This window comes from Apteryx mantelli, chromosome 10 (assembly GCF_036417845.1).
Source record: "Apteryx mantelli isolate bAptMan1 chromosome 10, bAptMan1.hap1, whole genome shotgun sequence".
In the NCBI taxonomy this organism is placed as follows: domain Eukaryota; kingdom Metazoa; phylum Chordata; class Aves; order Apterygiformes; family Apterygidae; genus Apteryx; species Apteryx mantelli.
The window spans coordinates 3,282,687-3,299,517 of NC_089987.1; the positions used below are offsets into that span (position 1 = coordinate 3,282,687).

General features: G+C 69.7%; 1 protein-coding gene across 1 annotated transcript in view; it reads left to right on the plus strand.

The window, feature by feature from the left end:
• GSE1 (Gse1 coiled-coil protein) overlaps positions 1 to 16,831 on the plus strand; it is a 113,709-nt gene that overhangs the window by 88,963 nt on the left and 7,915 nt on the right. Inside the window, 6 exon segments of the mRNA XM_067302395.1 lie at positions 11,086 to 11,304; positions 13,649 to 13,848; positions 15,370 to 15,551; positions 15,751 to 15,948; positions 16,179 to 16,370; positions 16,470 to 16,783. Coding sequence (XP_067158496.1) covers positions 11,086 to 11,304; positions 13,649 to 13,848; positions 15,370 to 15,551; positions 15,751 to 15,948; positions 16,179 to 16,370; positions 16,470 to 16,783 — 1,305 coding nt within the window.

A 16,831-nucleotide genomic window follows, 5' to 3' on the forward strand; every position in this document is an offset into this window, starting at 1 on the left:
CTGTATCCCTGCATTCCCGGGAGACATCGGAGCGGGGTTTTCCGGGGCGGGCGGTCCCTGGGGTCTTTCTGCCGGCGGTCCCGTGGGTCCCACGGGTTCGGGGCACGGGGCGCGCCGGAGGCGGCCGGTTGCCTTCGCGGGCCGGGCGAGCGCCGACCACCTCGGGGCCACGTGGAGCGCCGCCAGGCAGCGCTCGGAGCAGCTCCGTGCTAAACACCCACTTCACTGCAACACGGTGCTTCCCCCTCGGAAGGGAGATAAAAGCCGGAGATGAAAAGCCGGTCAATCAGATCCCCTTGGCGAGTGTCAAGCGCCGCACTCTCCAGCGAAAAAGTCCGGAGCGGCTGAGCGCTCGCCCATCCTGCACGACGAGATGAAAGCGGTGGGAGCAAATGTGCCGGTCTCGCCTGCGCCCGGAATAAAAAATTGCCTCCTGCCGCCTCGGCGCCTTCGCCGGCGACCCGCCGCTTCGGCCGCGCGCGCGGGGGGGTGCGGGGCCGCGGGCTCCCACCTCGATGCCGCGCGCCGGCGCCGACGATGCCGGCGGGCAGCCCCGAAGCCCAAGGCGGCCACGCGTGGGCCTCTCCTTCGCTCGGCTGCCGGGGGGATGCTCCGCGGGGAGGCAGCCCGGCGGAGCGGGACGCTCCGCGGCCCCGGCGGCGCTGCCGGCTGGGGGGAGAGGCGAATTTTCGTGCCCGCCAGACAATGGCTCTTTGTACGTCTCCCCATGCTGCGAAACACACTTGTTAGCGCCGCAGCTTTGTGCTGTAAATTTCCATGGAGTAATTACGTCTTAATTTATGATAATCCCAGGCGAGCGGTAGGAGGGAGGCGAGCGGGAGTCAAGTTTGCAAGTTGTCCGCCCAGCCGCGGGGTCTCCGGGCGGCCGGGACCCGCAGCCCGGCACCACCCGTCCAGCCCGGGAACTTTCGCTCCGACGAAACCCATCCCGGCAAATGGGCGAGGAGCACCCGGCCCCAAATCCGAGCCGGCGTTGGGGCAGTGGGACCCAGGTCGGGCGCCGTCGCCCGCGCGAAGGGGACGGGGATGGAGCAGGGCGCCCGGGCACCCCACGGCGCCGTGGTGCTGGGGGTCCCCGGGGCCGTGCCGCGGCCCCAGCCGGCTCCGCTCCCCCGGGCAGCAGGGGGAATCGGCCGGAGCCTTCCCCCTGCGCGGCCCCGCTGCACGTCTCATCCCGCCTTTGTCTGCAGGGCTTATTACCGGCAAAATAGCGGCTCTTTTCCCTCGCCCGTGCAGGCAGGCGAATTAGAGGCTTTGGCAATTTTCGAGGAGCGGGGAGGGAAGGGGAGGGAGGCGAGCGGGGCGAAGCCTTTCATCGCGCAGCCTGCAGCCAGCGGGTCGCACGTGCTGGGTGCACGGAGCAGCCCGGCCGGCTGCGGCACCGGCTCCGGCTCCGGCTCCGGCCAGGGCTTTCCTCGGCTGCGAGCTGGCGGAGCCTTTCAGAAGGAGGCTCCAGCCGGGGTCGGCTGCCGCGCGTGCTGCGGCGTCAAGTCCCCGGGGAATCGAGCCGAGGGATTCAGGGACCCGTTAATGCATCGTCGCCCACGGAGAGCGGGGCCGCGGTGCGAGCCGCGCGGGTGCCCGAGAGCCCGGCGAGGCTGCCGGGGGCCCAGGGGCCTCGCGGGAGGCCGAGGGGGGCAAAGCCCCGGCGCCCCGGCGGCACCCGCTGCACCTGCTGGCCGCGGACCCGTGCGGAGGCCGCGCGCGCAGGGTGACATTTGCCAAGCGTAAAAATTCAATTAATTCCAGCAGGCAGATTAAATATAAGTGAATTTTAATAATTTGCTCTAAAGGCTGAGGATTACTGTAGGCAAGAAAAAAGGGGGAAGAAACCGCACGCGCGGGGGCACACGCTGGGCTGCTCGGCACGTGGGCTCGCCGGCCGGCCGGCGCTAATCGCGTTAGGGGGCCGCCGGGTCCTGGCACCCCGCGGGGGGGCCCTGCGGGAGCCCTGGGGCCTGGCGAGCTGCTTTTTGCCTCTTTCCCCTTTTCTGCCATGCGATGGCCCAAAGCGCTTGCTCTGCAGGTGCTCCGGTGCCGCGGAGGCTAAAGGACGCCCGCATTCTTTGCCGCGCACCCGCTCCGTCCCCGGGACAGCGGCGTGCCCGGTGCAGCAGCGGCGACGGCGGTGGCTTGGCTGGGGCTGCTCCCAGCCGGGAGCCGGCAGGGCTGCCAGATGGAGGCCTCAGACTGAGACTTCTTCCTCCGCCGAATTTGCAATGCAAAACGCCGACGTGCATCGACGCGAGGAAGGGTCGGAGGCGCCGCGTGCGGCTCTCGTGGAGCTGGGCTGCTGGGCGCCGGGACGGGACGCGCTCGTCTGCCCGCCCGCCGCGGCGCTGGACGGGTCCCCTTGCAAAGTGAGGCTTTGCTGATGCTCCCGGCTGCTCCTCGGACCCGTTTCTCAGGGCATTTGCATGAAAGCAGAGGGCGAGACCCGGCGGGGGGACGGTGCCCCCCGGGCGGCGTGGCGCGAGGGGCCAAACGCAGCCCGTCGTGGGTCTCCGGCTGGGGACGCCCCGGGGCACGGTGACGCCGGGCTGAGGAGCAAGCTGGAGCCCGGGGTCTAGCCGCGTCTTGCCAAGGCCTCGGCAGCGTCTTGTTCTCTGTGCGTACACGAAAAGCCGGTGATGTGGGGCACCAATTGCTAGCAGATGGCGCTGGTATTAGGAAAATGAAAATACATGCAGTAAATTTGCTATTTGCCAGTGTTAATTTCTTATCCCAAGGTAAAACCTTCCCTCTGGCCCGTGCCACACCATCTGCACGTTCATAAAACACGGTACGGCAGAACTGATGGAGCGGCGGCGTGCGCAGGGGGCCGCGTGCCGCGCGGGGGGCCGGGGCCGGGCCGGGCCGGGGGCCGCTCGCGGCGGGTACGACCCCAGCCCACGGCAGAGAGCCCCGTCCCCGTCCGGGCTCCCCGCGCCGCACCGGGGCGAAGCGGAGGCGGCGGCCAGATGGATGGATGGAGATTGCCCATGACCTTTGCTAGGACAAGAAGCCTTATCGTTAATATTTCCCTGTTTCCGGAGTTCCTGCGATGCATAAATCTCGTGTCGGGTCAGGCAGGCAGGGTGATCTGCCGGGCCGCGTTATTAATACACGCCGCCCCCAGCGCGGAAGCTCTTTGTTAGACCCTCGAGAGCAGAGCAGCGCCGGGGCGCACGAGGGACGCGGGTTCGCGGTCCCCTGCCTGGCCCGCGGCCTTGGCGGCATCGTGCTCGGCCAGGGCACCGGGGCGGGCAAGGAGCCGGGTCCCGGGAAATGCCCGCTGCACGGGGAGGAGAGGCCGGGCTGCAGCCCGGGGGTGACCCCCGACCCTGCCCCCGGAGCCCCTTCCCTCCCCGCCTGCCCCGCAAAGCCCTGCCCTGTGCGAGATCCAGCCTGTGTGAAAGTCTAATCTCCAATTTTATTCGCTCCGCTCCAGCCGATTTGCATAATCCACATAATCACCCTGGTTTTAATTGCCCACAACTCTGCAGAAAGATCATGTGGTTAAGTGGTAAATCATAATTAGATAAATAATTGGCTTGGCCACAGCAAGCTGCTTTGTTATACCTGCCATCTGCTGGGCAAGGGGGTTTTCTCGCGCCGAGAACAATGTGCGGCTGATGGCAGAGCCTGCGGTTCCCGCGGCGGGGCTGGGGGCCGAGCCGCCGGGCTGGGGGCGCGGGGACGCCAGCGGCCGGCCAGGCGGTCCAGCAGCGCCGTGCCCTGCCCGGCTCTCACCTGCGGGATGCTCGGCGGCGTGGCACGGCGCCCAGCCCCGACCCGCGCTGTGCCGGCTGCGCCGCGCTGCGCCGTGCCCGGCTGCGCCCCGCGGTGCCCAGCTGCGCCCTGCCGTGCCAGCTGCACCCCGTGGTTCCTGGCTGCGCCCCGCGGTGCCCAGCTGTGCCCTGACGTGTCTGGCTGCACCCTGCTGTGGCCGGCTGCACCCCACGGTGCCCGGCTGCACCCTGCCGTGCCCGGCTGCACTGTGCCATGCCGGCTGCACCCTGCCATGCACAACTGCTGCACCCTGCCGTGCCCGGCTGCACCCCGCGGTGCCCGGCTGCACCCCACCATGCCTGCCTGCACCCTGCCGTGCCCAGCTGCACCATGCCATGCTGGCTGCACCCTACAGTGCCCAGCTGCTGCACCCCACTGTGCCCAGCTGCACCCCACTGTGCCCGGCTGCACCCCATGGTGTCTGGCTGCACCCCACAGTGCCCAGCTGCACCCCACCATGCCTGCCTGCACCCTGCAGTTCCCATCTGCTGCACCCTGCGGTGCCCAGCTGCACCCCGTGGTGCCTGCCTGCACCCCGCTGTGCCTGCCTGCACCCTGCCATGCCCAGCTGCACCCCGCGGTGTCCGGCTGCACCCCACAGTGTCCAGCTGCACCCCACAGTGTCCGGCTGCACCCCGTGGCGCCCAGCGGCACTGCGTGGTGCCAGCTCCCACCCGCTCGCCCCCTGTAGCCGTTTGGCCCCGGGCTGGCTCAGGGCCCCGGGAGAGCAGCTAATGCAAAGGGGAAGGCGCGGGGGCAAGCGCCCCGCTCTTCCCAAAAGCAGGGCGGCGTTTCTCCCCGAAGCGTCCGAGCTCCGTCCGCGAGGGGGTCCGCAGCCGGGGTGCCGGGAGCCATCGCTGCGCCCGCGCTGCACGGGGCCTCCCTCCCGTTCTCTCCCCCGCCGGCGCCGGCTCCTTTCTTCTGGTGGCGGCTGCAGCTTTACGACTGCGGATGTTTGCGCGCGCGGCTCCTCCCCGGGAGCTTCTGTTCTGAAAGTCCATCTGCTCCCGGCGTGCGGACGGAGGCGCGGGCGGGGGGACGCCGGCGATGCCCGGGCTTTGCACGAGCTCCGCGGGGGCCGCGCGCGCTTTCTCGTCGAAGCCCTGGGCCAGCGCGGGAAGGGGCGGCCGTGCCTCGGCTGCGCTCGGCTGCCTCTGCCGGCGTGGGAGCGGGCGGGAAAGTTGGCCCGGGCGAGAAGCCACGCTGGTGAAAACCCGCGGCAGCGAGCGCTCCGAGGAGGCGGCTTGCCGCGCAGCGTGCTCCGCTAGCGACGGGAGCAAGGGTCTGGTGCCGTGCCGTGCCGTGCCGTGCCATGCCGTGCCACCCCTGCTCCCGCGCCAGCAGCTCTTAGCACTTTGCTCGCCGCCGTTTGCCGGGTCGACGGCATGCGGAGGAGCGATGGATGGAAGCGCCTACGAAGCCCGAAGGGGCCGATGGAGCCACCGCGGGCTTGGCAACCCCGTGCCGCTCCCGGCCCGGTAGTGGCACCGGCAGCGGTGCCCCCTGCACCGCCGGCCCCGGCTGCTCCTCGCCCCGGGGCGATGGCCGGGCTTTGCCCCGCGCAGCCGGAGCCAGTGGCGAGGGGGAGCCGCGCCGCGCCGTGCCGCAAGGCCCCTCCGTGGCAGCTCATTAGGGAAGCGCTGCGTGCCGGGGAGCGCGCGGCCGGGAGGAAGGCAGGAGCGCGGGCTCCAATCAATCAATTAATTAATTAATGGAGCGCGTCGTAGGTGCAGCAGAGCCGTTTTAATGAGCGATGGCGAAGGCGCAGCGGCTCAGCGGGACGCCGTTTTAAATATAGCGGGCAGAGGGGGGGCTCCCCGCTCCCCGGGCCCTGCCGGCGGGGGCGCCCGGCCCTTCTCGGGGCGTTTCGTTTGGAAATCGGTATTCCTTGCTTTGGAAATGGGTATTCCTTGCTTTGCAAATTAGCATCCCCTGCTTTGCAAATTAGTATTCCTGGCGGGCAGGCGGTGCCATGGAGGTCGCTCCGGCGTGCCCGGCATCCCGTGCCGGCCCGCTTAACCCTCTGCACAGCCCCGGGGGTCGTGCTGCCGCCCCCCCCCCGCTGCCCCATCGGCACGTGCTCCGCATCCCTGTCCCCGCAGGAGCTGGGGGCCACAGTGGCGGCGCCCATCCCTGTGCAGGGCCCGGCAGCTCCGGGGGGGGCCGGGCATGCGCTGCCCCCAGCTCCCGCCCGCCGGCGCAGCCTTGGCCCCGGCGCGGGCTGCTGCATTCACAAAGCGAGGCAATTAGCATTGAAAATCCATGCAAAGCAGCTGTTGGCCCGGTGGAGAGGCGTGCAGCTGGATGCCGGCTCCGGCTTGGGAGCAGAGGCGGTGAAAGGAGAGGAAGTATCGCCGCAGCCCCGGGGTTAAGAGGCAGAGCAGAACAAAAGCCGGCGAGGGCCGCCCAGGCCTTAACCCCTTCGCCCGCCGGCCCCGGGCGCCGTGGCTGGGACCCTTGCAGCCCGCCGCGGGTGCCGCCGCGCTCGGGGGTGCGTGCGTCCGGCTCCCAGCTCCCGCCGCGCTGGGCTTTTCTGCTCCGTTTGCCGGGGGCTGGAGATGTTGCCTGCTCGTATTTGGTGCTAAATTTTTAGTTCCCCGGCTTGCGCACCCGTCAGCTCGAAATAGCTGCTTTTAAGCGGCGGCTGCTGCGGGTTGAGTCCAGCGCAACCTGCTCTGAAGGGCGCTTCGCCCTCGGCAGGGGCCTTTCGAGGTGCCGGCGCATTGGCGGCGCAGGGGGGTGATTAAGCCAAGGTGCTAAGCCCGGGAGCACGACGCTTCCCGGCGCACGGGGAGGGGGGGGGGGACACCCCAGCCCCGAGACCCCTGTGCACGGCCCTGCATACGGCCTTGCCGCCCGTCCCCGGCGGGCTCCCCGCGCGCCCGCTGCAGCCGCCCGCGATGGCCGCGTCCCCCCCCGTGTGGCGGCCCCAGGGCAGAGCGGGGTGACGGTGTCCCCAGCAGCCGACCCTCCTCCTCCTCCTCCTCCTCCTCCTCCTCCTCCTCTTCCTCCTCCCAGCGCCAGGTGGCTGCTGCCTTCTAGCGGCTGCTGGCCCGCGCGCCGCCCCTGCCCACCCGCGCGCGCGCCTGCTGCGGGACGCGCTCCGGCGCTGCGGGTGCTTCCCGGCAGCTTGCACGGGAGCGGGAACGGGGAGGGCCGGGAGCCTGCCCGGCGCATGGAGCCGCCGTCCTCGCCCTCGCCTCCGCTCTGCTCCCGCTGCCGGCGGCGCTCGCTGCCGTGTTTATTTGTCTCCGACCCCACCGGGCAGACAGACTGGTTCTGCTCTCGCTGCCGCTGCCAAAAAACCCGCCGGCGTCATCAGGAGCAGATGGAGCGAGGATGGCACGCTCCCAGCTCGCAGCCCCGCCGCGCGGCGCCCGCTCCGGCGCTGCCGGCACGGCCCCGGCTCCCGGCCCCGCGGCGGTGGGAAGCGGAGCCGGGGCACGGCGGTGGCCCCGGTGCCGGCAGGGACCTGCCTGCTCCGTGGGCCGGCCGCCAGCAGGCGCCGGGAATGCCGGGCGCTCCTGGAGCTGCCGTGCCCGGGCACGTGCCGAGGGAGGGCACAGGGCCCCGGCGTTCCCCTCGGCCCGCGCGCGCCCTCCGTGAGCCCAGCCGGGCTGCGGAGCCGGGTGCGGAGCCGGGAGCATCCCGGTCTCTCCGGGAGTGGGAGCGGATGGAGGAAGCAGCTGCCCTCGGAGGCGCTGTGCATTGCACGAGCTCCGGGCATGCGGGGGGCTTCCCGCAGCCGGAAAAGGGGCCGGGCGGCAGCGGGGGTCCCCCCATTTCCACCCGTTTTCGGTGGAAACCCTGTGTCTTTCAGCTCGCCTTCCTGGGCGAGGCAATCCGGGCCGGTGACGTGACCCCGGGGTTGCTGCCAGGGTGCAAACTTGGCCTGTTTTCCAGCACGGATCCGCCTGCCGGGAAAACCAGCCAGCAGCAGGGGAGGGGCGGCGGGAGCGACGCGCAAGGGACTTTTTTAGCCCGGCTCACGGCGCGAAGGCTCAGCTGGGGACAGCGTCCAGGGGGTGCGGTGGGAAGGTGCACAGCGACGGGGTGAGGGATGCTGGGATAACGAGGATCCTGCGCCGGGGCCATCCTGCAGCAGCCTGGGGATTGGGGCCACGGGGAGCGGGACCCTGGACAGACGGACGCCGCTGCCGTCGTCGGAGGGGCGGGCTGAGCGGTGCTGCTGGGGCCCGAGCCCAGGCGGAGCGCCGATTCTATTGCCACCGCGCTTGGGATCCCGCGGCTGCCGGGAAGGGAGTTGCAGAACTGGTTCGGAGCCGCGCGGCAGGGCCAGACCCAGCTGGCGGCGATCCAGGGCGGCGCAGAGGCCTGGCGCACTCGGTGCGTGTGTTGTGCACCCCAGCGTGCAGACGGGGAGGAGCGACGGCCAGCCCATCCCTGCCCCGGGGGCTCGGGGCCGTCCCATCCCTCTGCTCCCTTGCTGGGGCAACGGCAGAGCGAGCGGCAATTCCCAAAGATTAAACGCGGCAGAAGCTCTCCCTGCGCGGACGCCTCGCTCGCACGCCCGCCCACCGCGTCCCGGGGAGGGTTTTTCCTCCCGAGCGGCGTCTCCCCTCCCCGCGCTGCTTTTCCCCTCCAGCCCGACACTTGGGGAAAATTGCTGCTTTGCAAGCGAGCGCGGAACATGCCGAAGGCGCCTGAGATAATGAATTTATTATGAGGCGTTTCGGGCCGCAGAGATCGGCTGAGCCTCATATGCCGCCGCGGTGTGTGTGTGCGTGCGTGCGCGTGCGTTGGTGCAGGCGGGGCGGCTCCGGGCTGTTCCTGTGCTCCCCCGGCTCCCCCGGGAAGGGAGCGTGCGTGTGCAAACGCGCAAGTGTGTGTGCAAGTGTGCGAGCGCGTGTGCAAGCATGCAAACGCATGTGCAAGCGTGCAAGCTGCCCGGGGGCGAGGGCCGCGAGCCCCCCACGCGCCTGGCTCCAGGCACCTTGTATTTATTCCCAACCATTTCTTCCTTCCCTGGCGAGGGATTTCCAAGAGGGAGATGAGGAAAACGCAGGTGGCGGTGTGTGCCACCCGCCGACGGGGCCGGTGCTCGAGCCGGGCCCCGGCAGAAAAGTCATCGGAGCCACGAGCTTGTAATTAGAGAGCGGCTCCGAGCCGGCGGCAGAAGCAGGCGCGATGGCAGAGCCGGCGGCAGGCGCGTCCCGCCGGCCCGCTCTCCGCGAGCAAGGGGCCCAGGCGTCCGGGCGGCGCGCGTTGCTTCCCAGCTGCTGGCGTAATGAATTTACATGAGGCGCTCGCGTAGCCGCGGCCGCGCTCAATGGCTGGGAGCAGCGGAGTTAATAAACGCTCGTGTAATGAGGGCAGAGGGGACGGGAGCCGCCGCTCGCCGCCTCCCCCGGGGCCGGGGGGCAAAGATTAATCAGCGCCGAGCGGCTCCCGCCGCCCCCCCCCTGCCGCCGCCGCCGCTGGCCCTGCGAGCGCGGTGCCGCTGCTGCTGGGCTGCTTTTGGGGACGCGATGCAACGAGCCCCTTCCCCGCGCCGTCCCCCCCCCCACGGCTTGACACCCCCCCCCCCCCCGCCTGGGGGCTGGCGGGGCCCCCGCTCGCCTGCCCGCCCTGCAGAAGGGCTAATTTTAGCCCGCCCTTAATGAAGCTGCTCATTTGGAAGCCTATTTTAAGGGCCCTGACATCAGCAGTTGCCGTTTTCGGAGGTGGAGAGTCCTGGAGCGCGGGGCTGGGACAGCCGGGGGGGGGCGCGGGCTGCCCCCCCCCCCCCATGCCCAGCTGTAGCCGCGTCCCGACGCCCCTGGGCTGCAGAGGACACCGTGCCCTGCAGGGCCCCCGGGCTTGGGGGTGCAACGGTGGGGCTTGGGGGTGCAAGAGTGAGGATTTGGGGGTGCAACAGTGGGGATTTAAGGGTGCAATGGTAGGGGTTTGGGGGTGCAATGGTAGGGGTTTGGGGGTGCAGTAGTGGGGATGTGGAGATGTAGCAGTGAGGATTTGGGGGTGCAATGATGAGGATTTGGGGTGCAATGGTGAAGATTTGGGGATGCAATGGTGAGGATTCAGGGGTGCAAAGGTGAGGGTTTGGGGGTGCAACGGTGGGCATTTAAGGGTGCAACAGCAGGGTTTGGGGGTGCAACAGTGAGGATTTGGGCTTCAGCAGCACCACGCGGCAAAGGGGGGCCGGCTCCCTCCCTTGTCGCCTCTAGCAGCACCTCGAGGACCTCGCGGTGCCTGGCGATGCCCCCGGCGCCTCCCCCCCGGTGCACCGCCGTGCCGGCCACCTGCCTGCCTGCCGGGGGCATCGGGAGCGGAGGACACGGCCGGGCCAGACACCCGGATCGATGCACCTTCGGCCCCGCTCGATAGGGCTTGGCACTGCGCGCGGCGCCGACAAAACCCTCCTGTTATCTGCACGCGGCTCTGGATATTACGGATCAGCTGGGGCCATGTGACGCTGGCAGCAGCTGTTAGGCCAAGAGTGTCAGCTTGTTTTCCGCAGGCGAGGAGCGCCGGGCGCTGTTGCTTTGTTAGATAAGCCGCCGGCGCTCGCTGGGAAGAAGGGGGCTTCCCGGCGCGCTCGCTCCCGCGCTCTTCCCGCGGCCCCCGGCCGCCCTCCGTAAGCGCTCCGGGCTCGCCGCCGCGGGGAGAGGGGAACGGCGGGGGCGGCGGTGGGGGGGGGGGGGGGTGCTTGCACCCTCCTGCTTGCTCTCCCCAGTTTGCATGCTCCGGGAGAGCGCTGGGTGCTTTTTGGGTGCGGGGAGGGGGATTTGGGGGAAGCAGGCGCTCGGCCAAATTCTTTCCTTCTGGTTTTCCCCGCTTCCCCGTGGGTTTCCGGCTGCAGGCCGGAGGGCTGCTCTCTGCTTTGAATTCAGGCTGATGCCGAGGCCCCCGGGCCGGCTCCGCTGGGGGGCTCGCGGGGGGGGGGCTCCCGTGCCCCTTCGCCCCCGGGGCTGCTCCCGCGGGAGCTCTCGCCGCCCCGGCTCTTGCCCAGGCTTCGGTGGCCGCGGATGTGCCCGGGGGGGGGCTCACACCTCGGGGGCGAGGGAGGGGGCTGCGGGGGGGCAGGCGGGCAGCATCGCTGGCACCGCAGACCCGGCGATGCCGGCATGTCCCGGCGATGCTCGGAGCGCCGCTGCCGCACCGCTCCCATCCCTCCGTTTCCCCCTCACATCCCGAAAGCGAAGGCTCCTTGCAAAGCGCTCCGGGGCGGCTGTGGATCTGGGCTCCGGAGGTTTGGGGGGGGGGGGGGCGGGGGGGGGGGGGGCTTCCCCGGCCGAGCGTCCCGCTGACGTGGGCTCTTCTCCTCGTTCGCAGGCATGAGCCATGAGTCAAAGTCGCCTTCCCTAGGAATGCTCTCCACGGCCACCCGCACCACGGCCACCGTCAGCCCCCTCACCCCGGCGCCGCTCAACGGCTCCCTCGTCCCCAATGGCAGCCCCGCCGCCAGCAGCACTTTGTCCGTCCAGGCCGCGCCGTCGTCGAGCTTCGCCGCCGCCCTCCGCAAGCTCGCCAAGCAGGCCGAGGAGCCCAGAGGTAAGGCGCCTCCCGGGGCCGCGATTCCCCCGGCGGCTGCGTGGACGGATGCGGCGCGGGAGCCGGCGGCCGGCGTTTTCTCGCGCTCTCCCCCCCCCCCCCCCGGCCGTTTCGCGGGCTAATGTCGTTCCTCGGCTTCGCGTCTCGAGGGGGCGGTCGGGAAATTCGCTTCAGCCGGAGTAATCCGAGCGCCGTTATCGTTCGCCGTACCCCGGGAGAAAGTCTGGAGAGAGCGCGGGCTGGAGCAATCCGTCCTTCCCCCCTCCTTTCCCCGTCCCCCCCCGGCTCCCTCCAGGACACGCTCCGCTGAAACGCCGTTTTTCCCGAGGCTCCGCGAACGTGCGCTCGCAGCGGCTAAATAGCAAACCGGGCACCGCTGGGTGCCGGCGGGATGCGGCGCGGCCGAAGCTCTTCTCTGCCTCCCCCCCCTTGCTCTTTAACGGGCAATTTAACGGGAGGCCCGCGGAGGGGAGCCGGGATGCCGGGAGTGGCGTGTCCCGCGGGATGCTCAGGTGCCCCGGCGGCAGCACGGGGCGAGGCGGGAGCGGGGCCCCGGGAAGCACCCGGCGCGTTATCGGATGCGCCAGATCGGACGGCTGAAGAGGGGGGAAAGGTGCCAGCAACCGCCCGAGGGGGCGGGAATCGCCGGGCTCATCCCCGGAGGCACCCGAGGGCCCCGGAAGCCCAGCGGAAGCGGCGTTAGCAGGTTTTGACATTGGTTTCCTGACGCTGGAGTTCTCCTCTGCGGCTCCCTCTCCCCTCCCGCCTGCAGTCGTTTTCCCTTTGCACAAATATCCGCCCCGGCGGATTCGGTTCATTGCGAAAAGCCGCGTTCCCTGCCGTTTTCCCTTCCCTCCGTTGGTTTCCGTTTGCATGGCCCTCCCTCGCCTGGAAGGGGCCGGGAATACGGAGCGCAAGCCGTGCCGGCCGCGGGTGCCGTGCGCTCCCTGGCATCGCCCGGAGCTTCCCCGGAGAATCCGCGGGCGCGGGCTGGAGCGGCTCTGCGTCCCTCCGCGCGCCCAGCCGGGCAGGACGAGCCCGTCCCCATCGGAGCGAGGGAAGCACAAAGGAGTCCCCGAAGCCGCGTCGGCTCGCGGGGGGCTTTTCCGCCTCAGATCCCGCCCGGGTCTGTCCGCAGGGGATTTTTTCCTTTTTTTTTTTTTTTCCCCCTTCCTTTCTTTTTCCCCCTCCTCCTTCGGGGTCTCAGCTGTTAATTACATTTGCCTGTCAGCCTCGGCTGCTAATCTGCTATCGCCGAGCGCCGAGCGGGAGGTCAGAAAACAAAGGTGACACCGTCACACCGCGCCTCTTGTCATCTCCAATCCAGATTAGTTTCATTGACTAACTCCTGGCTGAATACCACCAGTTAATTATAACGATCACAGACCCTCCCGTTTAAAGCCACACAGCGAGAATTAAGGTTCTGAAGTAAGACTTTAGCTTCATTAATTGCCCGGCTCATTGTGACGGTATCGATCGTTAACGCTATCGCGCGGGTGAGTAATGGCTCGGCGGCTCGGAGGGGATTAGGCTGCTAATTGCTGTTGGCCTCGCGCTGACAAGATAGACGTCGGCGGCGGGTTGTCGCATCCGCGGCGCGGGAGCGCTGCGCTTCGGAGCGGCGCGGCGCGGCAGGAATGGCCGAGGCGGGCCGGCTCGTGCCGGGCTGCTCCGCGGCGGCCGGCGCTCTCCGCCGAGCGTCTTCCCTCGACGGCCTTTACGTGCACGCTCGTCGGCAGGGCACGTGCCGAGCTTGGCGCGCCCTGCTTAGCCGTGAATTTGTGTTTCCGCTCCGGCTTTTCCTTGCTACGTGCGTTGCGCGCTCTGCTTTGATTCCGTTTGGGAGGGGGGGGGGTTTGTTTTTTTTTTTTCATTTTTCCCTTGCAAATATCGCCAGCGTCCCCGGGGCGGGTGCGATTTAAAGCACAGACGGGTCATGCAAATAGACCACGCAGCCTCGCCCAAGGGTTGCAGAGCGGCTCGCTTGGCCTAACGCTGGCGTCTCCGCGCGGCCCTGCTCGCACCCGGCGGCTTCTGCAGCCGGCCGGAGCGGAGCCCGCTGCTTTTCCGTGAAAAGATGCGGCCGCCCTGCCGGAGGCACCGAGCCGCGGCGTTACGGAGCCGTCCGCTCCCGCGGCGCCCGGGTCGGCCGCTAACACGGAGCTGCTTCCCCTCTTGTGCCTCCTTTCCCCCTCCTGGCTCGGCGCTGCCTCCGGTCTTGCTGTTCCCACGGAGGGGTTTAGGGGGAGTTGGAGGGATCCTGGCTGATCCAGGCAGCCGGCGCCCGGCAGGATCGGGGGACCCGTCCCAGCGGCGCAACTTGTCCCTCTTCTCCGCTTTGCAGGCTCCTCGATAAGCAGCGAGTCGTCGCCGGTCTCGTCGCCGGCCACCAACCACAGCTCGCCGGCCAGCACGCCCAAGCGCGGCCCCATGGGCCCCATCATCGTGCCGCCGGCGGGCCACAGCGTGCCCAGCACGCCGCCCGTCGTCACCATCGCCCCCACCAAGACCGTCAACGGCGTCTGGAGGAGCGAGGGCAGGCAGGTGAGGCCCCCGGCGCCGTGCCGCGATGCTCCGCGACGCTCTGGGCAGCGGCATGGCTTTGCCCGCCAGTGCCCCGCTGCTCCAGCTCCTCGTGCCGACGGCGATCCGGCTGGCGGGAGCCCGGGCGCTGCCGCCCTCCTCTTCCCCGCTCCTCCCCATCCAGAGGGGCCGAGCAGAGCGGGCCGGGAGGGGGCTTGCTAATTAAGAAGCATCGTTAGTGCTTCTCCTCTGCTCGCGCGTTACAAGCAGATTCCCGGAGGGATTATGCCACTTGGAAAGACTAATTAAACCACAAAGCGGAGAGGGGAAGGGAGGGGATGAGCGACACCAAGGAAAGGGGGGGGGGGAATGCAATCCCCAGGTGCTCGGTGGCGCGGGGTGTCTCTGATCCCCCCATCCCCTCCGCGTGCCCAGGCGCCTCGGCCTCCTCTTCCGGAGCGACCGGCGCACGGCAGGGGGTTAAGCAAGCAGGGTTTATTGTCTGGCAGAGCCTCCCGCGCAGCGGGACGCCCCGACACGGGGGCGGTAATTAGAGCAGAACCTCGCGTGTGCAATCAGCCTCAGTGTGTGCGGCGGCGGTGGTGGCGGGGGGGGCGCGTGGCCTGCACTGCACCGCGCTGCACTGCGCTGTGCTGCATTGCACCGTGCTGCACCATGCTGCACCGTGCTGCACTTCATTGCACCGCGCTGCACTTCATTGCACTGTGCTGCACTGTGCTGCACTGCATTGCACCGTGCTGCACCGTGCTGCATCGCGCTGCACTTCATTGCACTGTGCTGCACCGCGCTGCACTGCATTGCACCGCGCTGCACTGCATTGCACCGTGCTGCATTGCGCTGCACTTCATTGCACTGTGCTGCACTGTGCTGCACCGCGCTGCACGTCATTGCATGGTGCTGCACCACGCCACTGTGACCTTGGCGCCGTCCCTGCCGCCCTGCACGCCCCGCACGGCCCCGCGAGCGTGGCCAAAACGGAGGGCGGGCTCGCGTGCCCCCTTTGCAAGGCGCGCCTGGTGCCGGGGCGGTGCATCGCGCCTCCGCGGCCCCTCGAAGCGGGGCTTCGTCCCCTCTTTCTGGAGGGAGGCGCGTGGGATCCCGGCGGGGAGCGGTGGCGCCCGTTTCTCCAGCATTGGCCGTATTTCTCCGGTAATGGGCCGGCCTTTGAAAGGACACGACGGAATGAAGAATAGCCTGTTTTAAACCTCATAGGGCATGCCTTGCCTTGCCTTGCCTTGCCTTGCGGCTGCTGGAGATCATCCCGTGCCGGCCCCGGGGACGGGTCCTCCCTCGCCTCCCGCGGCTTTTGGGCCAAGCCGATGGGCAGGAGCCGGCCCTGCCCCGTCCCCAGAGCCATTAGAGGGGTTTTAGCTTTCTCGCCGGGAGGGACCGGTGGATGGACACGGTCGGGGGTCGGAAAAACTTATCCGTCGGCTTGGCGCGCTCGTGGTACCCAGCGCCGGGGGTCGCCCGTCGCCGCCCCCTAACCCCCCCCCCCCCCCCCCGCCTTCGCCCTTGCAGCAAGACGCGGGCTCGAGAAGCGGCGGCAGCAGCAGCGGCCGCGAGCGCCTCATCGCGGAGCCGCCGCTGCCGCAGGAGAAGGCCGGGGGCCCCGCGGTGCCCGCGCACCTCCTGGGCGCCCCCTACTCCTTCGGGCTGCCCCCCAGCTCCGTGGTGCCGGACTCCCGCTTCCCACCGCTCAAGTGAGTCCGCGGGGGGATGCTGGCGGCGGGGTGGTGGGGATGGGGGGACGGATGTGCCGGGGTTTCCCGCGGTGCAGCGGGGCGGCAGGGGCGGCGCAGCTCCCCGCCGGGACGGGATGGGACGGGACGGGATGGGACGGGATGGGATGGGACGGGACGGGGCCGTCACCCTCTTCCTTCTTCCCGCGGCGCCCGGCAGCCTGCAGCGGCCCGTTCACCACGTGGTGCCGCCCAGCGCCGTCACCGAGGACTACCTGCGCAGCTTCCGGCCCTACCACACGGCCGAGGACCTGCGCATGTCCTCGCTGCCGCCCCTCGGCCTGGATCCGGCCACGGCCGCCGCCTACTACCACCCCAGCTACCTGGCGCATCACCCCTTCCCGCACCCGGCCTTCAGGTAGGGCACCGGCCGCCTCTCCCGCCGCGTCCGGCGCCCGCGTGCTCTCGCTTGCGCCTTTTTCCGGCCTCGGAGCCCCTGGCGTGAAGCGAGCGGTGTCGGGTCTCAGCCCTCCGCGTGCAGCGCGGTCGACGCAGCCTGGGGTGCGTCGCCGGTGCCGGGAGGGGTTTTTCCTCGCCGGCAGGTGGGAAAGTCCCGTCCCGTCGCGCTGAGCAGCCCTTTCTCCGCAGGATGGACGACTCGTACTGCCTCTCGGCCCTGCGGTCCCCCTTCTACCCGCTCCCGACGCCGGGCTCGCTCCCGCCCCTGCACCCCTCGGCCATGCACCTGCACCTCTCGGGCGTGCGGTACCCGGCCGAGCTCTCCCACTCCTCGCTGTCGGCGCTGCAGTCGGAGCGCATGTCCAGCCTGACCGCCGAGAGGTGAGCGGGCCGGGGCGGCCGCCGCGGTGCCGGTGCCGGTGCCGGTGCCGCGTGGCGGGTGCTAATGCGCCCCGGCGGGTTTTCGGCTCCTCCTTGCAGGCTGCAGATGGACGAGGAGCTGCGGCAGAGGGAACGGGAGCGCGAGCGGGAACGGGAGAAGGAGCGCGAGCGGGAAGCCGACCGGGAGCGGGAGAAGGAGCGCGAGCGGGAGCGCGAGAAGGAGCTGGAGCGGGAGCGCGAGAAGGAGCGGGAGCGGGAGCTGGAGCGGCAGAGGGAGCGCGCCCGGGAGAAGGAGCTGAGCATGGTGAAAGCCATGGAGGGCCCCTTCCTGCCCGTGGCCGAGCTGCACGGACTGCGGAGCCACCAGCCCGAGGAGCGGGGCAAGCCGGAGCCGCTGGCGCCCGGCAGAGCAGGTAACGCCGCGGTCGGGGGGCGGCGGGGGTGACGCGGGAGCCCCGCGG